The sequence below is a fragment of the Microtus oregoni genome, unplaced genomic scaffold (assembly GCF_018167655.1).
Source record: "Microtus oregoni isolate MIOR12 unplaced genomic scaffold, Mior012 000073F_ref0000255, whole genome shotgun sequence".
In the NCBI taxonomy this organism is placed as follows: Eukaryota; Metazoa; Chordata; class Mammalia; order Rodentia; family Cricetidae; genus Microtus; species Microtus oregoni.
In genome coordinates this window covers 7,392,246-7,418,449 of record NW_024543986.1, presented here as the reverse complement: position 1 = coordinate 7,418,449, position 26,204 = coordinate 7,392,246, and the positions used below count along the sequence as shown (strand labels likewise).

The 26,204-nt window shown below is 41.0% G+C and overlaps 1 protein-coding gene across 1 annotated transcript in view; it reads right to left on the bottom strand.

Annotated features, from left to right (window-relative positions):
• Nucleotides 1–1,052: 1,052 nt before the first annotated feature.
• Nucleotides 1,053–26,204, bottom strand: part of LOC121441133 (angiomotin-like) — a 58,291-nt gene continuing 33,139 nt past the window's right edge. Inside the window, 7 exon segments of the mRNA XM_041642268.1 lie at nt 1,053–1,219; nt 1,554–2,369; nt 3,483–3,715; nt 4,469–4,591; nt 12,786–12,976; nt 14,598–14,747; nt 25,217–25,362. Coding sequence (XP_041498202.1) covers nt 1,122–1,219; nt 1,554–2,369; nt 3,483–3,715; nt 4,469–4,591; nt 12,786–12,976; nt 14,598–14,747; nt 25,217–25,362 — 1,757 coding nt within the window. The 3' untranslated portion in view covers nt 1,053–1,121.

Below are 26,204 nucleotides of genomic sequence, written 5' to 3'. Positions count from 1 at the left end.
AACCTCTCTCCTGACTGCAGCCCGGCACTTTGGACTTCTTACATTATTTCCATGGAGGTGACAGTTGCATGTGCCTTTGAAGACACATGCTAATTTGGAAAAACAAAACTGAAATAGTTCAAAGTATTAGCCAGAAATTCAACACATTCAACCTCTCCAAAAAAGATGTTTCCTCATTTTGTAAAGTATTGGCAAACAAAGACTGGGGAACCAGTCAGTGAATCTGCCTTGTGGAAGAAATAAAGGCTACGTCAGTCAACTGGTCAAATTTAAGGTGACGGAGCCATGTTCATGACTATATCTTGACCACAAAAGTCTGCATGCAGCATCTCATGATGCCCTCCTTTGAAGCTGCTAACATCAGACCCCCCATGAGGGAGGAAGTCATGCATCACTCTGCTCATTTACTCTCCTACCATCTGAAAGCAATATATTAATTATCCAAATGCATAAATTATTCCAGAGTATATATATGAATGGATGAACCTCCAGGGGGGAACCAAAAGAATCCACTTCCAAAGCACCATTGAAATGAAGATAAATACCATCAGTATGAAGGGGCAGGGTGACTGGCAACTGGGAGAGAAAATTGGTCCAGTTCCCTTCTTAACCCCAATACTCTCTTCCTTTTCTCCAGCTTCCAAAGCTCCTAAAACACTTTCTTTTCTCAGCTTAAAGAAAGACCTTTCTTTGGCTGTTGTCTAGGTAGTCACTAGACAAAGCAGCAAATCTTCAAATTCTCTCCAGATTTCCACTTCTGAACTACGTGTTACAAACTGCCTTCCACACATGCTGTATTCTTCTATGAAAAATGACCTCAAATTGGGAAATGTCAAAACAAATTGAAGCATCTGAAATCAATGGACATTGCTACCAGTTAAGAGTCCATGATTTAGATCAATGCCAGCAATTAGTTCTAGAGCACATTCTGCTTAACCTATCATCTTGAGGTACTCCCTATGGAATTCTCATGGTATTAAGTACTACAAGAGTCCAATAAAAAGTCCCTTTAAAAAATCATCCCCACCTCCCAACCCCATCATAACCCCAGATTAAACAAACAAAAGGGAAAAACGATTAAAAGAACTCTTGCTGATAACTTCAGCTCTTGAGTATGCTGTTTAGATGAGATATTCCACCATCTCTGCATCAGGTTCTTGACTCAGGATCTGAATGGGTGCTTTTCTTTCCAGAGTGCTGGAGTGGAAAACAGGCCCATCTAAATGGAAATGAGAGGGTAGAAAATAATTAGAGACAACGAAAAAAAAAAAAGAAGAAGAGCTTTCACCGAACAACGCAAAGAACCATCACAAAACAAATTTCTAAGTGTGACTTGCCACTAGGTACACCGGCATCATTTACTTTACTGGTAAAATGGCCACTCGTGACCATTTTTATTTTAATGAATGAGAGAAAGCATTTCCAGAAGCTCTTTTTGTCTCTTCTCTGACCAACCCCCATTAGATCATGAAACATTCAACTCTGTCAAAATGGCAGGCACCAACTAATAGATCTACATCTGAGAACAAAACCAGAAGATAAATTGGAATTACCTGGCTTGTCTGGGTTGCACATCAGATTTGGTGTGGACAATCGGCGTGGTCCACAGCTGGTACCTGGACTTGCAGGACCCTCAGCCTGAACCAAAGCTGGAGTTGGAGTCGGAGCTGGAGTAGGAACTGCAGTCGGAGCTGGAGTTGATGCCTGAGTCGGAGTCGGAGCAGAAGCCTGAGGCGTTGCTGGAGCCGGAATCGGAGCGGGAGCTGGAACCGGAGCCGAAGCAGCTGGAGCAACCTGAACAGCAGTAGCAGCAGCAGCAGCAACAGCTGCTGCTGCAGTAGCTGCAGTAGCGACAGTAGCAGCAGAAGGAGCGGGAGAAACATTAGCAGAAGTAAGAGATGAAGCAGCTGGAATCTGAGCAGCAACAGCTGGAGAGACAGGAGCAGCCGGAGAGACAGGAGCGGCTGGAGAAACAGGTGCATCTGGAGAGGCAGCAGCAGCAAGAGCAGCAGCATTTGCTGGAGATGGGGCAGTGGCAACAGCAGCAGCTGGAGCAGCAGCAGCAGCAACAGCAACTGGAGCAGCAGCTACCATGATAGTGGTGTTGGTGGCAGCTGTGGCAGTGTTGGTGGCAGCACTTGCAGTGATGGCAGCAGCAGGGGCGGCAGCAGCAGCAACTGGAACAGCAACCGGAACAGAGATGGGAGTAACAGCTGCGGTTTTGGTTGGTTCAGATCCACGTTCTGTTTGGGTGCTGCAGTCGCGACTGCCTGTCTTCGAGTGAGCCGAGAGCAGGGGAGTCGAAGGAGGCACAGGTGAAGGTGTGGATGGGACAGACTCAGCACGATAGTCTCCACCCAGAAGAATGCCTACAGATGAAGCGAGGGACCAGAGAAAAGTAGGTGATTCCTATCCAGACACGGATTAACTATTCACCCTTGTCGGAGTTCAGGAAAAGAAAATATATGACATTTTTTTTTGAAAACTATTTGTTTTTACTTCTTGTGAACCTCTGGGATGCTACATTTCCCACCATAACTAAAGGTTGGTTTTGGACTTAGAGGATCCCTTCTTGTCTTCGTCATCAAAGTCTCAACACAACATATTAAACCTGTGTGTGTCCTTGGTAGCTGATCAATTTTCTCCCCATTGGTGATTGTGGCAGAGCAACTCATCAGAGTTCCATTCTCTTCCAGTAATATTAATGCCCCATATTACCAGAGAGCTGAAAATAACCCAGGAATATGGGGAATGTGTACGGATACCCACGAGGGTGCTTTTCATTGTGTAACCTACAGTGCCAACCATGACAATGGCTCCCAGAATGCTTACTCAAACTAAAGGATACTGCAAGTGTCAGAGAACCAGAAAAGGCAATAAAAACAACAAAAGATTTGAGATATATATTTGTTTGCTTCTTCGGGGTCAAAAAAAAATGTCTCAGTATCTATGGGACTCTGAGGCTTTAATTAGAGGGGATGAAACAGACAGGAATTGAACATAAAAGCACATTCTATTCTCATGTTGGAACAGTCCGTTAACAAAAGCTGCCACCTGACCCCATTAGCTTAAAGAGAACTTTGGGTCCCCTTTCTGTAAGAAAGGAAGGAACACAGCAATGCTGTAATTTTGAATTTTGCCTGAGATGAAAGCCATTTCAGTTTTGAACAAAGTTGCCATGTGGCAAAAGCCAAATCTGAATTTTTTCTTTTTTACATAAAATTCAAGTTGTCTTCCTTCCCATCTGCAAGGAACTCAGGATCCTCATTTTTCTTTTCAGGCTTTGGCCTCAGTTAATATTCTCGGCAAGAGACTTCAGAGTTCCTGGGCATGTAGCTTGTTCTATCAGGGGCAAAAGTAACCCTGAATTCTTCTCTCTAGAACCTGAACCATTGTCTCTTCCCCTTGCTGTGTGTAGCACAGGCGAGGCACTTTCTAAGTACATCACTGTGCACTTCCCTGTTTGCTTTCATTTTCATTACCTAGGCTCCCCTTCCAGTTTTTATCATCTCGCTTCTCCTCCATGAAGGGAGTACCAGTCAGGGTAGAGGAGTGGGCAAGCAGGCCTGATCCAGCATTGGAGATGGACATCAGAGACTTTGCTGGCCTCATGGACGACAGCTGCTCTGTCTTACTTGGCTCTTTCCTGGAGCGCTGCTGCAGCACTTTGATCATAGCATCCTTTTCAATAATCTGGGCATGGAGCGTCTTAATCCTGAAAGGCGAGAGAAAGTACATACAGAAACACGGTTGCTACCTCTGTGCTCTGATCTCACTGCCTAAGTGGATTTGCATACCTATCATCTTTTCTACTAAGTGTTGTCGGAGTTGGAAGGAAGGGTCAGGACATTAGCGCTTTAAAGACAAAAATAACACATTCCATGGATGGCTAAGGAGATGCAAGAGAACATATAAGAACTTCTGCTGCACATCAGAAAACCAAAGTCAAATATCAGCAAACAGAAAGGCTATAGATCTATGATGTTGCTCTTTGCTGAAGGAGCTCTTCCATACTAACAGTACATTCAGTGAGAAAATGGAGCATTCTACTAATAATACATGATCTTCAGGTAAAATGTAAATGACACTAAAAAAGTCACTGGATGTTGAATTTCTCTCAGTGTGAACAGATGTTTTGTTGAGAAATCGGCTCTATTATAGAATTGAGCTGTAGTGTTATGAAGAACACCTCAGAGTAGGAATGTCAAAAATCAGATCTAGCAGAATGCAAATGAAAACAATTACAAAATCCAGGGGAAAGCAATCCTACTTGGAATTGCATAATTGAATGTTCATTATAATGGCCATCACATCAAACCTTAGGTAATCGATTAGCAGGAGTGAAAGGGGGAGGGGACAACACAATCTAGTTCATCACTTATGAATAAACTTTCTTGTCCTTCTCTATTGATCTAGCTGGTCTCAACTTCAACTTCTCAATCCATCTGGGTCCACATCCAGATTTTACCTTCCTTCCATGTCCATGCAACGCTTATTGGCCATCAGGATTTCTTCCTCTTCCTTCTGGATGCGGGCCTCTAAGGCTGTGTCATAGCTGGTGTTAGGAAAGTGGCTAATGACCGTTGTGTCTCTGTGGAGGAAAATGGGCAGTGATGATGATGAACAGGCCTCAGAATGAATAGATGTCATTCTCTATCCTAACTCAGTGGACGTTTTGCTGAAAGGCTTTAAACTGAACTGACTCTCAATAGGAACGGTTGGTTTCTGAGGGACTTACTGGAAGCAGCTTTCAGCAAGAAAGATTTCACGCTAGCAGACACTGGCATGGACATGGCTGCCGAAGTGGGGGTTTGGTTAAATATGTATACACTGGATATATGGAACTGGATAAGCACGTTTCCCCCAAATTTCTAGCAGCCGTCTCATTCAGCATTTTAGGTCCCCAAAGAGCAAGAGGAATCAGCACACTTTCCACTATTCTCCTAACAGTCACAGAGTGGAAAAGTTAAACTTTGGAAGAAATTGGGGGGTTGTTGGGGAGCATTTGTGACAGTTGAGTAGCATTTACATATAGGGGTAAGAAACAACAGACACAGTTTGGGCACAGGAACTAACAAACGGGGCCTTTGATTCGGTGCTATTTGGTTCTTTATCTAATCTACATCGGAACTATTCTATCATGGAATGCATGAACTTCTACCAACTAAGCAACTGTCCTCTTGCCAGAGCCACAGCTGGGCAAGGGGTCATCAGGTTCCACCTGAAATTGTCTCATTCCATTAATTCATAGACTATTATTGAGAAGAAACATGTGTGCATAGGAGAGAATGGCAGAGGAAGAGATGGGGAGGGGAAGAGAGACATAGGACAGAGAACTAGAGATGAGGACTAAGGTAAAGAGATGGGTATTATGATTGAGGGAAGACATATGGGATTACAAAGATTAACAGGACATCGGGACAATAGACTGAAGAATGATGAACTGGCCCTGCTTCACCGTACTCCTCCCATATCTTAGGTATATTATCTGCTGGAAGCTAGATAGCTATATTTTCTTGGCATTAAGATTATGACGAGTACATGTTGGGTACAATATAATAACAGAGGAGTCAATAGGTAGTAAGTTAACGTCCAGCTTGGGGAAGTTCGGGAGGCCTCTGCAAAAGCCACTGCTGTCCCAAAGCCTAGAGCTCACTTGCAGAGTTGACACCATTCACTGGAATTGGCAAGAAGGAGAGATACAGTTGCTCTCATCATTTGGCAAATTCAAGCTATTTTAACATCCCCAAATTCTATATTCCTTCAGTGCAATTCACTTGTTCACAATCTCACTGGATTGTCTGAGAGAAACCAGCACTACGTACTTGATATCAAGGCTTTTACTATAGACAGGCCTAGGATCACATCTAAACTTCCGCAAATACTCTGCCACTAACAAACTTTCGGATCTCCAAAAGTCAGTTACATATTTTTTGCTTATTCTTCCTCATATGCAAAAAGGCAACAGAAATGACATTTCCTTCTACTTCATGTAAAAGATAAGTATTCAGGTAAAAACATATACCATCAGGCACAATAAATGTACTCAACAATGTTTTTTTTTAATATTGAGAAGAGCAGAAGTAGAAAGAGAATAAGAAAAAGTGGGTATTATGACTTTAAGCCATTCTACCCCTTGGTGTAATCCTGGAGCCCATTCCTGACCTAACAGAGTTCCAAGGGAAACTGAAGGCTAACACTTTAGAGCCAAGCCTCCTGAAAAGTGTGTGGTGTCTACAGACACTGGGGGCTTGAACGTCCAGTTTGTCACTGGGGGAAATAGTGCTGGCTTACTGCCACTTTCATTGCATAAAAGACCAGTTTGGGTACACAGAGACTGGCTGGCTAATTGATATGGACACTGTGAACTCCTCAGGAATGGAGCCTGAAAATGTGGGGCACTTAGTGAATTCCGACAGGGCTGCCAGGACAGCCCGCAGCATCAATCTTCCTTGTAAAAGACCAGAGCTATGAAGCCAATGGCTCTGCAAATGCAACCTAGCACAGCGTTTGAAGGAACAACTTCCAGTACTCTCCGATTGCCCTCCAGAATATCAGAAGATACTTACTGCAGTATGAAAACAGTATGCACAACACAGGCATCAGAACCAGATATACCATCATCTCAAAGTCTCAAATAAAAGGATGTTTGTCAATATCCCCCAAATTATCTCTCTTCTTCTTTTCTCTCATAGCATAATCCAAACTTTAGTACTTTTGAGATTGTCACTCATGATTTCCTAATTAAAATACTTTTTTTTCCAAGATAGGGTTTCTCTATGTGTAGCCTCTGCTGTTCTGGAAGTCGCTCTGTAGAGGACAGCAATCCACCCACCTCTGTCTCCTGAGTACTAGTATTAAAGGTGTGGGCCACCACAGCCCAGTCCTATTTAAAATACTTAGTGGACATTTAAACTTCAAGTATGGTGATTCATGCCTATAATCCTAGCCCTTTGGGATGCTGAGGCAAAGAGATCACTCCAAGACCAGCTCTATATAACAAGTTTTAGGCCAGGCAAGGTCACATAGTGAGACCCCCATCTCAAAAGATCAAAAATAGTTTCTTAAAATCAGACACTAGCTATAAAGTAAAGGATATTGAGCCTATAGTTCATGATCCTAGAGAAGCTAAATAACAAAGTAAATCCTAAGGGAAAAAAATGGATCCACCTGAAAATGGGAAATAGATAAGATCGTCTGACAAAATTGGGAATATGGGGTGGGGGAGAAGGGAGGGCAGAAGAGGAAGGGGAGGGTAGAGAAGAACTTGAGGGAACAGGATAGTTGACATGGGGGAAGGACAGAGATGAGAGCAAGGAAAAAGATATTTTGATTAAGGGAGCTATTATGAGGCTAGCAAGAACCCTGGCACTAGAGAAATTCCCAGGAATTCACAAGGATACCCCAGATAAGACCCTAAGCAATAGAGGAGATGGTGCCCAAATTGGCCTTGCTCTGTAGTCAGACTGATTAATATCTTAAATATCACCATAGAATCTTCATCCAGGAACTGATGGAAACAGAGGCAGAGACCCGCAGCAGAGCACTGGGCTGAGCTCCCAACGTCCAGGTGAAGAGTGGAAGGAGTGAGAATATGAGCAAAAGGTCAAGATCCTGATGGGGACACCCACTGAAACAGTCTGCCTGAGCTAACTGGATCTCACAAACTCCAGCCAGACAGGTAAAGAACCGACACAGGTCCAAGCATTGGTCTAAACTAGTCCATCTGAATGTGGGTGACAGTTGTATGGCTGGGACAGACTGCAGGGCCACTGGAAGTGGCATCAGGATTTACCCCTACTGCTTGTACTGACCTTTTGGAAACCTATTCTCTTTGGATGGATAACTTGCTCAGCCTAGTTATAGTAGGGAGCGCCTTGGACCTTCCCCAAAGCAATGTGCCTTACCCTCTCTGAGGAGTGGATGGGGGTGGGGTAAGGGGGTAGGTGGAGATTGGAGGAGGGGAGAGAGTGGGAACTGGAATTGGTATGTAAAATGAGAAAAGATAGCTTGTTTTCTTTTTATAAAAAATAGAAATTTTAAAAATTCAGTAAATACAAAAATTATTTTTAAAAAATAAATCAATAAATATGCTTCGTATTTTCCTCTGGGTAGTATTCTGCTGCTTATTTAATAAAAGAATGTTACCATAAGTGGAACATTGTGGGAGGCCAGAGAAGAGAAACACGTGGAAATGATTAGTCCCTGGCTGCAGGAAACTTGCAAGGGAAGACAAAAGATAAATAATTAACCACTACAGGAATGAGTTTGGACTTTAGTCTAATAGGCACTGAAAATTGCTAGAGCTTTTTCTGGAGAAGGAAAGGACCTGTGCTAGGCTTTAGGACAATAGTATTGTCTGTTGCGGAAATGTGATGGTTGGACCAGAAGAGAGAGGTACTTGAATCAAGAGACCAGTAAGGAAGGTGATTGAAGTAATCCCATCAGGCGATAATGAAAACACAAACCATAACATAGAAGGGGAAATAGGAACAGTCTGTAGGAGGTGGATGTGATTGAACTTGGGAGACCATGTCAATGAGATAGCATTACGGAGATGAAAGAATAAATGAGAATTACATTTGTAATTCAAATCATGGACTACTGTTGGTTGTCATAGGAAAACAAAGAGAGTTTTTGGAAAGTGTTGATGACTTTAGATTTCAGAGCTATTGATGTGCATTTGCCTTGAGAATGGCCATAAGACAAGATCCAGTAAGTTACTGAAGATTTTCAATTTAATTTCAGAGATGTCAGAACAACTATTACATCATTTTTCTTATTTCAGAGAAGTCATGGTAGAAAACCAGCTAACTATAACAGAATACAGACTGAGAAGCAAAATATAGAAGCTGAGAAAAGCCATGTGTAGTATGTCTTCTTCCTGAGCTCTCTTTACTTCCTCCTTTTCTGAACATTCCAAGTACAGTTAACAACCCAATTCAGTAAATCCAACATAACAGGATAATTCATGGTTGATGGTTTGTTATCGTATTATCTTTTTTTTTGCTGCTCTTCAGGCATAAATTCACCATTTATGAGCTTGAACTCAAAATCTGTATTGCCAAATCTGGTCTTCAGGGAATGCACAAGAACTTCTTGGTAGGGATTTCCATTTATCATATTAAGCACCTAGATTCTCTAGAGACACATTAACTCCGAGGCAGGGAATAATGGTGCAATTATTCATAATGCTTCCAGGTGCCTCGGTAATAGCCTCAATTAATACTTTCTTTATTGAACAGCTAATGATACCGAGTTTCCCACATCTCAGAGACCGGTAAAGTGAGAAAATGTTGATTTAAATCCTGACTTTTGTGCCCTTTTGTTTAGATATAGAGATGCTATAATTCCTCTGGGCCTGAGAAAAGAACGCATGATAGCACCTAAGGAGAAGCAACAAATTTAAAGTCCTCAGAAGAGCACTGCCTATTTTTGACCAATAAAAGATATTTTCTAATATCCTTTGGATAAAAAATTATTAAATGTAAAAACCTATTTTATTTTATACATTGTCTTGTAAAGCCTAGGCTGGCTGTGAACTCATAGACTTTCTCCCTGGCCCTCTTGTGTACTGGTATTGTGCTGCCACCACCTTAGGTACTTATTTTAAATAAGAAAAAATTAAATTACCTTTCTAGAGAAGCCATGAGCCTTTCTTTCTACCCCTCTTTCCTTCCTTTTCACTGAATACATTTACCTATGTACACTACTGCTCAGGATCACCATCTACTCCTGGACACTTCTAGTCCACTATTTTCAGTTTTCAACAATTTCCCCTTGACAAAAGGTTAGTCAGAATCAAAGTACTATAAGGGGTATAAACAGATCACCCTAGTATGCTTTCCAACCCAAGAAAATAAATTCTTTTTACTCTTACATTACAATTTGCATTTCATTATAACTACAGGTCCCCAATTGGAAATAATCCAAATAGCCATCATCAGGTGGATGGATAAATAATCTATGCTATATCCATTGCACGGCACATTACACAAATAAAAAGGCATGGGCTATTAATACATTCATCGACTGGGAAGGCTCAAAATAATTATGCTGAGCACAAGAAGTAAAACAAAAAGTGTAAACACAATACGACTCCTTTTATATTGATACTCTAGGAAAGGAGTTAGTAATTCTATGACAAGAACCAGATGACTCATTGTCTAGGGAGGAAGACATCAAGTTTAAGGGACACAAGGTCATGTGAGAATGTGTCTCCTATTTTGATTTTGGTAGAAGCTCCACTGTTGTATTCATTTTCCAAAATTCAAATCATACACTTGAAGTTGATTAATTTATTACTGTGTTGACTAACATTTTAGCTGAAAAAATACTCTGTCATTTCTGCTATTGACATCATTCAAATAGGGTGACTGAATTGTGACACATGTTGCTTACCTGTGAGCTACCTGTCATAGACCTGTGAAGTTTAGAATATTTTAAATTGAGATGCTGATAGAATATGCAGACACCAGGCAGTGTCTCAAAATGTACTACTAATTAAATTTGTCAATATAAGTTACACATTAAGAAAAAACCCCTCTCCACCTCCTTCCCTTCCTTCCTTCTTTGTCCCTTCCCATTTTTCTTCTTTCCTTTCTTAATTAAATTTTGAGCACTTTTCATATGCAGCCAGTATTCCAGGCATTTACAAACTGCATAGAATATATATATATAGCTTTCCACGATAGAAAGTGATCACAGGACAGACTCTTCATGTCTACCTTTAGGCTGGTTGGTGGGAGGGTAACAAATAGAGAAGGAATGCGAAGAGATTTGGGCAAGGTAGATAGAAAAGCCTATAAGTTAACATATAACGTTTTCTGGCTGTTTCTCCCCAAATTCGTCATCGAATGAAAAATGAAGAAGAGGGAACGACTTTGCATAGCAAAGTAGAACGATCCTGTCTTTGGAAATACAGCACAGAAGGACTTGGGGGAATCATCTAGTGTAACTCATTGATGTCACAGCACTTTCAGTACAATCTCCCTCTCGTTCTCTCCTGTTGTCTGGATGAGTTATAAACATTCCAGATTTGGAACGTTTGCTGCTGGTAGAAGGTGTTCCTACTAGCTAGGAACACTGAGAACAGACTGGGTTTTAGAATATTAAATGATAATCATACATATTTTGCTGAATCCAGTGGTTACCTGAACACTTACCACCTAGTAATATAAAGCAATTCAATTTAAAACAAATATAACTCATAGAAGCCAACATATTTTGCATATAGGTCTGTAAAGGAATTCTCTCACTACATAGTGCCTTCAAGACAGGAAAGTAGGAGTGAGCGTTCTGTCTTAATATAATGACCCCTCCTGCCAAGCATCTTTCTAGCTATCCTGTACTTTGCCCTGGAGACCATTCTGTAGTCAGCCCCAAGATACTGCCTTCAAACATTTTCTCATGCCCTGCACCATCACGAGCTATATCATCCCAAGGCATCTGTATAAAGCTGACAATGTTACCCTGCATCTATCTCCCTGGCTCACCATTACTAGGTTTTCAGCATCCGTCTTTCACAAATAGCTCTGAACAAATGCTGCACTTCTTTGGGAGCTACTTGGTAATCCGACACTACATTCTGCTTCAAATCTGCCCCCAAGCCTTGTGACCATCTTCTGACACAGCTGGAGTTTCCTTGGCCACCACTATGACATTGGCTTTGACTGAGCATGCTTTTCTCAGGAGACAAAGCCAGGGAAGCTTCGGCTCACGAAGACCTCAAGATTAAGCCAAAGACAGCTTCAGTCCATCAAAGGCATAAGGTTATCTGGAAACAGGATGATCACATGGAGGAAGAAAGAAGTGCTCGTGGAGAATCACGAGCAGGTTGAAAACGTGCCAGGCACATGATCCACTGCGCACCCTGATCACTGCCCAATGTCTAGCAAGTGCTGGACTCTTCTGATGTACCATGTTTGGAAGAATGTAAAAAAAACCCTGCTGATTTTATTAACGTTCTGGAGGAAGCCTGTTTGGGTGCAATACACTCTACACCATTTTCAAAACTCAACTCTATGCTGCTCAAGCTCTGTCCATTATTACAACCTAAGCCATCACCAGATAATAATTGGGTTGTTTCTTTCCCAGCTAATAGTAATGAAGATTAGCAACATAGTGAAACTATTGAAGAGCAATTGATTCCTAAAAAGTTAATCATTTTTTTAAAATAATATACAAAGAAGGTACCTAAGAAACCAGAAATAACATTTTTTTTGCCATTTTTTTCTCTGTTACCAGACAGAATGAGACTCCTTATATGTGATGAGTTCAGGAATATAAAGAATGTGGTCTTCAAATATAGACCTTCTCAAAGGGCAGTGATGGACTCATATTCGCCACATCCCCAGGAAGAGCCAGAGCTATCAAATAGCAGCAGCTACTCCCAAGTGACATTTGCTTTCCAAGTGGAATTTCTCAGGAGGGGATTTCACTTTGGTGCTGAGACTAAACAGCATGTACACCTGGCTAATAGGGGCAACGTGTCCAAATACTTAGCCAAGCCCACCTGAAATGCTCCAGCTCACTAAGGCCAACTCAACTATGATTCCAAAATGCCCATAGAGTAAACATTTTTAAGTCCTTTAACCTCTGTCCTCAAAGCCATCCAGTCCTTGTATAATTGAAAGAAAGAAAATATATTTGAGAGAAACTGGGGCGGGGGGGGGGGGTTGGGGAAAGAGTATGGAAGGAGACTAAAGACCGGGAAATCTCTGCATGAATTACCATTCCTGGTTTTCCCATCCTCTTAATTAGGGGTCCTTCTACCCACTGCTTACCTCTGCGCAGCCACAGTTGCAGCAGCATCCAGAGCAGAATGTCTCATCACATTCTCTTCCAAGTACTTCTGCTCCCATTTTGTCATATCTGCTTCCAGGGCAAGAATTCTCTCCTCCTTTTCACGAAGGAGCTCCATCAGTGCAGCAGCATTGTATTCTGAAGCATTGGCAGGCTGCGAGTTGCCCTGGCGCTGTGGAAGGAGACAGCAGGACCCTTTGAATTAGTGAAACAACAACCACAGTGTCCAACGTCCATTTGAACATCATTTATGATTTACTTATTTATATCTCTTTACTTAATAGTGAAGACTTTCTAAGATAAGATCTCACTCTGTAGCCTTGGCTGGCCTTAAACTCAGGAACCCCCCTGACAAAGTTCTCCTACGAAATCCTATTTTAAGAGTTTTTATTTTATAAGGACAAGTTTACCTAAGGTATTGTGTTCGTCTGTCTACCTGTTTGCATAGTGGTACAGATCTAACTTAGATTTACACATACCAGGCAAGCACTCTATCATGGAGCCTTCTTTCCAGGCTTCAAACAACCTGAGGTTCCTCTTTCTATGCTGTGAGCACTGGTAAGGTGTTCTATCACTAAGTTAATCCCAACCTCGAGCTTGAATACTGATTCAAAACAAGGAAGGAGAATTTAGATCTCCACAGGACATGGACTTGCAATATGAACCTCCCTTGATCAGAAAAGGAATCTACCTTATCAATTGCCATGTTGTTAAGAAATTAGATTAATGAAATAAAAACAACATAAGAAATTAGATTAATGAAAAAAAACAGCAACCTTCACTTGACAATAAAGGGCAAGGGTAATGAAAAAAAATTAAACCTATGATTTGATTCTAAAACTGTTCCTAATTTATGAGATCTTTGGTGAGTTGTACAATATTTTATGGGGAGAGGGGGGACTTGATTTTTTTCCTCCTCTAAATCAATAAGTAGTATGACCAGAAGATGTCTAAGGAGTACTTCCAGCTAGACGTGGTAGTGCATACCTGCACAGACTGGGCTGTAGGCCAGCTGGGATGACAGGAGACCTGGTCTCAAACTAAAACAAAACAGAAGATCTGCCCAAGATCCAAAACCATCCAAGGATCTAGGTATGTAGCTATCTCACTTCCTGTAGGGTCTCTTGTTCTGGTTCAAGTGAAAAGTCAAAGGTGTAAGATACTATGATGGATTTTGCTGGCAGACGAAGCTAAGGAAATAGGTAGCTTTGTGTATATCTTGGCAAAGCCTTCTAACACAGGGAGATGGTGAAAATGTAAAGATGAGAAAGCATTTAAATGCCATTAGTGTTTTTGCCAAACACCAAGTAAAATAAATAAACTAATTAAATTAATTAACACCCAGGAATAATGGCATTTCTTTTCTTCCTTTCCTTAATCCCATACCTGGTAAGGAAGACTTGGGAATAAACAGAATTTATGAGCCTCAAGGAGTAAAGAAGTAAACCATATTTCCAGGGCTAAGGTACCTAACACAAGAATTCTAAGTCCCCTCCCCACACCCTGGAGTTACATAAGCAGTAACAATTGCTGGAGAGAAAAAAAAAGTAGTGATTAGCAGAGCAGCCAGAAAGTTGGGCAGGGATCTTTAGCGATTCAGCTGTAGTGAGTCATCACCCACACTGGAGCAAGCTTTCCAGCTGCACTGGAGTCACCTGTACTTCTGTAAGTAGCCCCTCGCCAGTATTTCTGTAAGTAACCCTAATAAACATCATGGTTCGGGAAGACAGACTGGGGCAGAATCATTCCACTGATCTATCATCTCGGGCCATCCCCAGGAAGTCGCATGGTACATGCTGGATTCTCAGGGATTCCAGTTCCCTCTCCAAACGGGTCCGGAGTCGGTGCTCCAGCTGCTCGCGTTTCTCACAGGCTGCCTGGAGCTGCACTAGGGCCTGCTGCATCTTCTCCACCTTATCGACGTACACTTGCTTCTTTTTCAGCTGGAAATGCAGGGTGGCAGATTTGCAAATGGAAAGAAAAGATGGCAACGGAGTCAGTTACGGAACCCCCAAATCCAGCCTTTTTCTGGAATTTCAAAAGAACAAACCATGAGATGAACCCTTGGAATACGCAGCTGGTTGCCATGTATATCTTGTACAAATAATGGGAAGGAAGAGAGGAGCCTCTCTTGAACCCTTCCTCCTTCCAAAAAAGGCTTGTCTTCCCCAAGGCTATGCCCCTCAAAGCAATACCTTAGACATCAAAATCGTCAGTTCCCCACTTCTGGTTGCCCTCACCTTTGCTCTTTACTATAAATGAGGCTGTCTGAGGCAAAGTATGTTTCATTTTAGTTCTCAAACTTAATAAATGCTAAAAGGGTGGGAGGAGAAAAAAGAACAATGTTCAGTTTTTCCTAGTAAAGAAGCCTACCTTTTTGTCTTTACATTGCTTATTTGTGGGGGGGGGGATGGAGAGAGGGAGAGATTGAGAGGAGAGACACATGCTCATGCATATATATATGGCCACATGCCCACATGCCTCAGTGGGTACATAGAAGTCAGGAGACAACTTGTGAGCCTAGATTTTCTCTCTCCTTCCACCATTTGGTTTCCAGGTATCAAACTGAGGTTGTCAGGTCTGGTGGCAATCCCTTTACCTACTGAGACTTTTCACCAGCCCATAGCCCTTTAAAATACTGTCTCCTTTCTTATAATGGGGCTGTAGAAAGGGGCTACTAAAGATATAAAGAAGCCAGAAAAGACTTTATGTAAAATAGCCCTAGTTATGATCCAAAATAACCCATTGGTTTGCTTGGAAAACTGCTGCTTCTCTAATTGTTTATGCCATGTGATGGTACAAATGCCTTTTGGTTTCAGGACCAGCAGTGTCTCACATATTTTTTAATTAAAAAACAACAAATGATTTGGGACTTATTTCCCATGTTGAGGTTGATTACTGTACACTTTTTACTTTTATTCTGGAACCAAGGATCCCTAAATACTCAAACGAATCAACCTATATCTCAGTGAATGATTGAGTAAATCATGATTCTCCAGATTTGCAAGTCTAATATACCAAAGAAAAAGTTGAGATAACTGGAAATAAGAATGTGAGTTCTCTGTGCCCGTTTAACTTGCAATTCAAATCCTGGCTCGGCAGCAACGAGGGAGGAAGTGATTAGAGAGCCTTAAATGAGATAGTCATACTATCTCATCCAAGAGAACTGGGAAATGGGCAGGCAGTCTTAGCAGTTTGCTTGCAAAAGAACAGACTCTGCTTCTCACAACACCTGTCCAGCATCAGCCAATCTTAGGAGACCAACTTGTAGCCTCTTTCTAAAATAGAAATCCTCCCAAGTGAGGGACAGCTGCCATTACCATTCCCTTCGAGGATAATCTTCACCCCTAAGATTAAGAGTTAAAGTATTATTGCTAACCTGTACTAAAACACTAAATCCAGTCATTTGACTGTGGGTAATTCCTAAGCCTCGAGTGACTTCAGTGGGTAGCTGCAATATAACAAGTTGCTCATTGTACCAACATTGTCCACATGGCTTTGATGAAGCCAACAGGACCCATCAGACTTCTCAGTGCCGAAACCAGTTATCTCCTTCATGGCAATGAGTCTCCATCACAATTCTGCTCTGCTGGGGAAACAATATTTGTTTCAAATTGTCCTCTTTCCGTGTTTGAATTCCTGAGCTTTTTCCGTGGGGCAGGAAACCCATCTTCTATCTTCCTGACTCCAGACCTATGCATCTCCTTTGGCCATCAGAAGGCAAAACTTGGTAAACTGTTTCAGTGTTTTATTGACATTTCCTTCCAAGACAGGCCTCATTCAATCTAGCACTGCATGCAATCCAACAGACGCAGATTTAAGTCTAGATGTTTTGCTATTTAAGATCATTTCCTAGGATATAAAATAAACAAAGAAGTCATCATATCCTGCCTCTCAATATGCTTAAACGTTCCTTTTTGGACTAGCATGAGCAAGACATTTGGGGCAGGGAAGCCTCTGCCTTGCTATTTGCTAGGCATTCGGTACTGAAGGGGGGGGGATCGTTCTTTATCCTTCACCTTTGGGGTTCCATAATGTTCCTGAGCTATTTAGAGTTGAATGCATTATTTGTGAATCATGCTGAAAATCCTAAGGGAGCAGTTCTATGCTAATGTAGAGAATGTGAACTATAATTACGAAGGCTTACAGCAGTTATACTTAAAGGCAATTAAACATAGACAGCATGCCGTTCTTGCCTTGATAGTGAAATACAGCAATGTGAGCTCTGAAAAACTGAAAAGCAAGCAACCCAGCATCACGCCAATCTCCCTATGCCCTGCCTTTCTCAAAAAGGAAAAGTAAATATCCTATGAAAAGCACTCCCAGAAAGAGGAGTCACTAAGCCAACCCCCTGAATGAGAAAACCAGCGTGGGATGAGGATGTTCTCTGAGTTTAGTGAAAACAGGCATATAGTTTAGACCAATTCTGCAGAGCAAGTTAAGAAAAATAAAGACCATTATTGCTGTTATACCTCTCTTTCTCCCTGTCAAGGGAAGATTATACCAAACACCATAAACACCACAAGCACCTGGGAAGCACTTAACCTCTAGGTATGTCACAATGGAAAGTGACAATTCTTGAATGCTGCCCATGCAGGGCTTTATTAATGTAATTTACTAACTCAGCCATCTTCTAAGTTACATACTCCACATTTTGTAGCTCATCTCTAAGTACCACAATCCATGCGCTTTACCTTCATTACTATCCTAGCTTTTATTTATCTTACTCTTACCTTCATCATAGTGACGTCGCTTGTCTGCTCTGCCTCTCTCTTACAGTTATCTATGCTGTTAAGCTCCTCAATTATTAGATTACTAATTGCAACAGTAGACCCCCCCAATTTTATCTTTCAAGGCCATTGGAAATATTGCTGCTTATTTCTTATGTAAAGAACATACAGGTAGTAGCAATCTAATGTCCTAAGTTCTCATAATGCCTGAGCCCCTATCCTAGCATTCTCATTTAAGATCTCTGCAACTTAAGGAAAAGGTGCTTAAATCTCTCTGACCTTTAGTTTTGATTTCTCCCAAGCCTTTATTAGTCATTAGTCAATAATATAGATACAGCAATAATGTAGCCTGTTCCTTTATCAGGATCAAATGAGATAACACGGAAAGTGCTTGGAAGAGCATCTGCTATAAAACGTCCTTGGTGTTTTGTTTTGTTTTCCTTCTTTAGGGAAAAAAGTCATTACCAAGTCAGACAGGTTCTAATGGTCTCAGTTGTGAATGTTCATCACAAAAACCTTAATGTGCTTTTCATTGTCTTGGTGACCGACCCAGAGGATAACATCATTTAATAAAAAATAATCAGATAAACACTAGGCTTCAAATAGTTTATGCAAAGAAAGAACTAAGTGTAAATGTATAGAGCAAAACTGTTTATTGAAGATACAATTAGAAGGAATCATTGAGTATCTACAATAACAATATTTTCTTGAAAATGCTATTGTTTGCGGGGAGAGGGCTTCTATTTTATGACAAAGAAATACGTTGCTTCTAACAAAGACCCTTAAATGAAGAAACAAAAGACCTTGTCTCCTCTTTCTTCACATCCCATTTCCTATCATATATACACATGAAAACCTCTACTTGACAGCACAGTGAAAGATAAAGGAACACAGAGGCAATGAGGAGACTTCAGTTCTAGTCCTCAGTAGGCTAAGAATGACAACTTCCCCATTCTCTGCCTCAGAGTCTCGGTTTGTTAGCAAACAAATGCAGAGGGGAAGTTCAGGAACCAGCAAAGCAAAATGGCCACTACTATGCCAGGCCACAAAGTGTTGACAGCTGCCTTCCAGCCATTATGACTGAGTATAAACAGTTGCAACCATCCCTACAATGTCCTCAAAAAATCAAAACTATTTACTGTTTAGTGCCAGCATGGTATTTTAGAGACAAAAACAAAACAAAAAAATAAAAATCAAAACTCATCAATCTCTCAAGGTTCTCAAAACTTCAAACTGTATTCCAGAGTTCTAATGTTTTGTGGAGACACTTAGGGGGTCACTCCTCTGGATTGGTTGAATTGCCTATCTCCTCTATGGTATATGTGTGTTTTAGAACTGGCCTGGGCCTGAAAAAGCCTGGGATAAAACCGGACTCGCTGAACATAGCAGACAATGAGGACTACTGAGAACTCAAGAACAATGGCAATGGGTTTCTGATCCTACTGCACGTACTGGCTTTGTAGGAGCCTAGGCAGTTTGGATGCTCACCTTACTAGAACTGGATGGAGGTGGGGGTTCCTTGGACTTTCCACAGGGCAAGGAACCCTGATTGCTCTTCGGGCTGAGGAGGGAGGGGGACTTGATTGGGGGAGGGGGAAGGAAATGGGAGGCGGTGGCGGGGAAGAGACAGAAATCTTTAATAAATAAATAAATTAAAAAAATAAAAAAAGAATTCTATACAAAACAGAGCTCTGTCTGTCTGTATTCATCTCTTCTTATTTCTGATGTTTCTCTGAGAGAAATGGCTGTCCACCTTACACCACTCATTTGTTTGTCTGAGACAAGAGTTTTTCTAAACTGCCCAAGCTGACCTCAAACTTAAGATCCTCCTGCCAGAATGCTAGGATCATATGTATACCCTACTACACCTACCATGACATCTATCTTTCTATAAAACAGATACATCATTGTTACATAACAATACTTCTGCTTCTCATATACCCTTTGGTCTTTCACCCCAAACTGTTTCCCTGCTTAGGAATTCCTTCTCCCACAAAGTTATAAGAAGTTAAAAATAAAAAACCACTAAACTAGACAGATAATGGATTTATGATGATCTCTACAGGTCTTTAAACTCCATAGTTCATAAACCTAGGAGTTCACTTTTCAGATTCAACAATGAGCCATATCTAAGAGTGTTAAATAAAATAAGGTCTTAAATAGGGCCCTAGAATATTGTCTAGTCATAACTATTGGGGATAAGAACTAAAAACATGCTGTGTGTGTGTGTGTGTGTGTGTGTGTGTGTGTGTGTGTGTGTGTTTATGGTGGATCACAAAAAATGTACACTTCTCATAGAATCCTAGATGATTTATTTTTGATGTCTTCAGTGTTCAAGGAAATGATGAGTTTCCAAATCCACAAGAGTGGCTCAGGTCTTCATGTGGAAAATGAGTTTTCAAAACCACAGATTAGTCATTCTGAGTTTCTAATCAAGCCCTGTACCCATGAGTTCCCAGAAGAAGCCAAGTAAATCCATCATTTCAACCTAAATCCCTCTGGTTATCCAGTGAATAGAAGAAATCATTCCATCCATTTAAGTTTTCTTAGTAAGCACTAGTTCCCAAAACTTGTCAAAGATATTTCCCTTCCTTTACTTTCCTCTAGCCCATATTCTCTCAGTTTGTCTCCTTAACCCATTATTTCCCCCTGCCTTCATCTTTGGTCCACCTTTTCCTCAGCCCATCCATTTTTGTCTCTCTATGAATGCTTCTTAACTATTTATTTGTTTGGCTAAGTCACCATAAGGATATCAAGTCATCCCTATTCAGGATACATTTTCAAAGGAGAATCTTATCCAAGTATCATGATGCAGGCCTACCTGTAATCCCTACACTTCAAAGACTGAGGATAGAGGAACAAGTGTTCAAGACCAACCTTGACTATATGAGTCAGTCAGTCTCTGTCTCTCTCTCTTCCTCTCTCTCCCCCCTCTACCGCTCTCTTTCACACACACACACACACACACACACACACACACACAAAGGGAATCATTAAAAATTATAAGAAATAGGAGAAAGAACAGCAGAAAAGTACTTTGATAACAAACAAGGCAAATCCTCTTGAGCTAAATCAATCATCTTTTCCAATGCACTTCTGTAAGAATTTGAACCCATTCCCAAGAATTTGGCAGATCCCATAACCTCTTCTGACTCAGGAAAATATGATCCCTACAAATGAATACCACGTGACGGCATCACTTCCCTCCTTCCAACAACTGTGGGTGTCTTTCAAACTGATTTTTTAAAGATAGCTATATACAAAATTAGATTTAGAGCACCCCAAGCTAATCACTTGCCTCAGGCCTTCACAGGGAAGTTTTTTAATCCATCGTTTTCTCATTGCTTTACAGGAAGACAAGAAGCAGGCCTAGTGGAGCTGGCGATTTCCCTAGATTTCTCTCTAACTGTCCTGCCTTATCTGTGTTTCAATATTATCATCAAGGCTCCCAGAGAATAGAAAATATATCTTTTGTTGTTATTTATTTTCTTTTTCTCTTGTTACTCGGGTTCAAACCCAGGCCATGTGCATGCCAGGCATGTGCTCCACTATTGAGCCACATTAACAGCTATGTGTAGAGTGAACAAATTATTATACTAGCGGAGAACACTGACACAGGCACGCACTTATCTTCTCAAGGACACTGAGGCTGATGCAGAACTAAATTAAGTGCCTTGAATATATCTAATCTGTCTCTTGCCTTCTATTGCCTACAAAACAGTATTTTGTAAGTGTCATATGGGCAGTATATTTTCTCGATTCTTCTCCTTCATATAATGAGCTTTTATGTTGCCTCATGAGCTTTCAGGAGTTTTAGCTTGATCTGATTTAGTTTTACCCGGTTACCCTGCTCTAAGTCAGGATTCACATTGAAGCAATTTGGTAACACTAGCCTGGTATTAGCAAGCTGCCTCTGTCCTTTGCCAAAACGTCTGTGGTCCGCTGGTAGATATTAAAAGACTTAAAGAGTAGAACACCGCCTCTGGAAACTTGCTGCCTTGGGAATAAAGCAACTTCCAAGGCTTCTACCTTGGGAATTTAAAAATCCATATAGTCATGAAGGAATGAGTGAAAGACAAACTACAAGAGGTCACCCCGTTTCGATTTGGTATGTGGTCAAAGTGTCTTCTTTTTGAACATGCTGGATAAGGCAACCAACACCCACTACAAAGAGACTGCACTGTCATAGGCATAAAATCTTCATCCTTCGATGAAATGTTTTTCAAATAATTTGATAGTCCAATATCAGAGCACTCTGGGAAATGCCTGGGTGCATATGTATTTTATCATATTAACCATAAGTGTACACATAGTTTACCGTCATAGACTTCACTCAAATGTATAACATCTTAACTATTATATAAGCTTAAACTTCATCAACAGAGTCCAGCTGGTTAAAAATATTGGAGAGTGTTAAACATATCAATGTTTGTACACAAGACATCTTCCTTTACTACTGGAAAGGAGGAATCTGGTGTATTATGTGGTAGAGAGATGATATAGCATAACTTATCTTTAGAACAAAACAAAACAAAAAGCCAAATAAATTTAGTAGTAAGGGACATAGAAAGATTGACAAGTGATAGCCCTTAGGAAGAATGCTGGTGGCAGTGGAATAAAACATTTGAGAAGTGCCTGAGAATGGGCTATCTTAACAAGAGCGCAAGTCTAAATCATCACCAGCCACTCTAATGCCGAACAGGTTAACAATTTAGCCCCTTCTTCCTCAATCTCCATAGTGTTGATTATAGCCCCAAATTCAGTTCCCTGGCTCTCCCCCAGTCCTCCCTCTCACCTGCTGTTTTATGTGTTTCTGTACCCTGTTCCCACTATGTGTACCCTCGGCATCTTCTCAATCTGAGTTTGCCAAGTCCATTTTTCCCACCCTCCCTGGAACAATCACCCAAGCCACTGCTTCAACTCTGTATTCTCCTAATGTAGCAGCTGGCCAGGAACCCAGGCTGCCTTGAGTCTTGTGAGAAGACATGCCAGACATCCATGGAAACTCCTCAGTGAGGTTAAAATTAGAGAGGATGGGGAAGCTCTCTGTGAATGTGAGACTATTGTGGTTGCTTTAGGACACAGAGCTCTTTTGACACATTTAATCACATGTGTCCCAAAAGATAACGGTAAGGAGGTCAGAAATGCATCATTTACCTCATCTGGCTGTTGGCTACCCAGGCTGTAGACTGATTTTAAGGTCTGTATCACCATGACTTGCCAGGGTAACAGATGTATTCATGCCTGTCCTAGCAGAATAGCTCTGTAGATGTCACAAGAGCATTGTTCACAGAGGAGCATGCTCACATCTGCATTGAGCTTGGAAGAAATCGAAAGTTAGGGCTTTAGGAAACCAGTTCTTGCCTGAGGTGGCCCTCCTGTGGAATGCTTTCAAGATTGGCTGCAGAAGCCTACAGGCAGGAGACACAGAGGATTAGAAAAATGAGGTGAATGTCACGGAATGTACCTACATGCGGGCTTTCAAGAGGTGAAGGCATAAAAGAACCCAAGGGTCCTTGACTCGATACACTTATTTTCCCTGCCATCTTGGTGCAATGCAAACTAGTTACCTGAGAGTCCCTGAACTTGAAAAGCTGGGAAAAGCCTCCCCTCACCAAAAGGCCCGTTTGGAGAATGCTCTCAGAAAGCTGATTTGCAAAACAGGCAAGAGAACTTTGCCCTGGAAAAACTCCATATTTTTGAGCAGTAAGGAAAGTTCATAAGGCCCGACCTGAGCCATTCAATGTGAGGTTACACAGAACACAGGCAGGTCTTACAGTGTCTCTCTCTTAAGCCATATCCATCAAGCATAACAAAACCTTATCTACTCATGAATCAATCTCAGTCTCCCTCATTCTCACTTTGTATCTGCAGATAGGTTCTCACTGTGTATTTCCGTCTGTCCTGGAACTCACTATATAGACCAAGCTGCCATTGGACTCCCCAAAATCCACCTACCTCTGCCTCCTAACTGCTGGGTTCACAGGCATGTGTCACCACACCCAGCACAAAAGGCATTCATAAGACAGACACAGTCATTGATTCTGTGAAGGTATTACACTAAAAACCCCATATCAAACTGTGAGAGAGTTAGTGAATTCTAAGATTCCATACTGAGCAGTTTTAATCCTGAATAAGCAAGGCTTTCTGGGGAATCAGGCATATCAAGGCAGTATGACAAGGCTTTGAGGCGCTGTCGTTTTCCATAATGTAAAAGTATGTTTCTAAGACAGAAGACTGAAGAAGAACACATGTTGATTTTCTACAACTTAAAGTTAACATTTCGGGCAAGTCAGACTAAAGGATATCATGGATTACATGGTCTGATCTCCTAGTAAACTTAACCCACAACCTAACTCCAACCAGTCTTTAATGCTCAATGAGAACAGCAGGGGAAATCTGCGCATCTGGAGATCTCCAGCAACTAGGGCCATTTTTAGTGAGGGGCAGGAAGCAGGGGACTAAGGAAGGCAGGGAAGACATACAAGAGCCACAATGCCATTTAGTTGCTAAAACTACAATTTTATTTTGTTTTGGCTTCATAAGGCTTTCAAATTGTAAGAAAATAAGGGCTATTACTATTGTTTTCAGAAAATGTTTCACTATGTAACTTAAGCTGGCCTTAAATTTGCTATCTTGCCCAAGTGGCTTCCTACTAGAAATCCAAGAAAGTTATTGTTTCTCTTAAAACAATTCAAATTTCAAGATAGAACTGAAGAAGATTTTAATTTCTTAGTCAATTTACACTTCATTATCACATCTTTGCTGGAATATACTCATTCCCAAAAGTTCAGTATTGTTAACTGTACTGTAGCACAATCACAACCAGCATTCAGGATTAATTCATTAATGGCAGTACAGCAGCAAAGTTTCCTCTTTTTCACAAGAACAGTTTAGTGTGGCAATAGAGAAACTTCTCCATGGAGACTAGTCAAATACATCTTTAAATCACATTTTTAATAGTTCAGGGACCCTTGTGTTTGTTAAGAGATGGTTCCATACACTCACACAAAGAGCTGGCAAATTCAGCCATACCACGTAATAATATTATTTAAAACTAATCTCTAAGCCACAGTCAAGATCTTTACCGATGCATTCTCCTGACAGAAACTGTAACCTCTCCATGGGTCTTACTTTGTTGTCAGACCTCTGAAGCCAGCTTCCATCTCCAAACCATACTGTCAAATTCAATAGCAAAAGATGTGGCCATCAAGATGCATTTCGGACCTAAGACAAGGGACAGGTTTGACTTCCTATTGGGTGTGGGGAGAATAGGACCATTTCAGTTTCAAGATCATTGGAGGACTTCAAAATACCTGGAGTTATTCTATAGATATTTGTAAACAAGGCTTTAAAGTTCAGTAAAAAAAGAAGCTTAAGGTAGGGCTAGGTATTAGGGAAAACTTAGGGTATGAAAACCATTTAGTAAATGAATTGCAGAATGAAAATTGCCTCCTTTGATTATAATAATTTTATATTATAGAAGAAATGAAAGGAACCTGTAGAGAAGAAAAATGACATCAAAATCAACCCATTTGTGTGGGCACAGTTATAACCAGGAGCCAAAGATGGCCCTCTCTCTGTGGGAAGACTGTGTAAGCTGCATATTCAAAAGGATGAGAAGGCCAGGAGCTCCCCAGACCTCCTACTCTCAGGCTCATGTGCTACCTGAGGACACCTACCTCTTCTTCCAGCTTCACCACCTTCGCCTGGGCATTGCTCAATGCCTGGTCTCGGATTTCAATGTGTCGCCTTTGGTCTTCATTGGTAGAGCGAGCAGTAGCCAGCTCTGCTTCAAGCTTCTCTTTCTCCCGCTGGCTTTCTTTATCTGTGAGGACATGAAATATCAATATTGTCTTCCTGAAACTGGGTCAAAGCCTTAAGTGAGCAAAACTAATATGTCATATATATTAACTACTTGACAGTGTGCACTCTTCTAGAACATGGCTAAAAGAATCAAAATTTATAACATTTAGATTTTATCACTGGATCAACCACTAACTTGTTGGATAAATAAGAAGTAATGGATAAGGAGATATAAAATGTCCTAAAAAAGAATTAAGCACTACACAAAGATGAACACACATGTATACATACATACACATACAACACAGAGTAAGTTTATTTCCTTGGTTTTGTGTTTGGAAAATGTTTGGCAAAAGAGCAACTAAGCTGAACAAAATTTCCCCCACTATCTCTTTATTCCAACATACCAAATACTCTAAATATGTTATTTCATAAAACAGAAGCAACCTCAAATCCTACTCCTTATGCAAGAACCTTTTCTCAGATCAAGACCATTAGAAAACGTGTCCTCTCTAGTGAAAGCCCGATCCAGCACCATGGCCAACCTAACTCACTGCATTTCAGTATCTACCAAGCCCGGAGTTTTTATAAAGGAAATAAGGTAAAACTGGAAGCCATCTTATATTCTTTCCTACCCTTTCTTTTGCAGGACAGATTGGGTATGGAGGGATTGTGGGAAAGAACAGGGCAGAGTATAAGGGAAAATTAATTTAGAAATATAGGCATCAATTTCATCTAAGCAAATGATTAGAGCTTTTACAGTAATAAAATATGTTTGTGTGTGTACAGTGTATTTTGCATATATGTGAACACACATGCATGCACACATGCACACAATCATATTTGGGGATGTAAATCTATGTA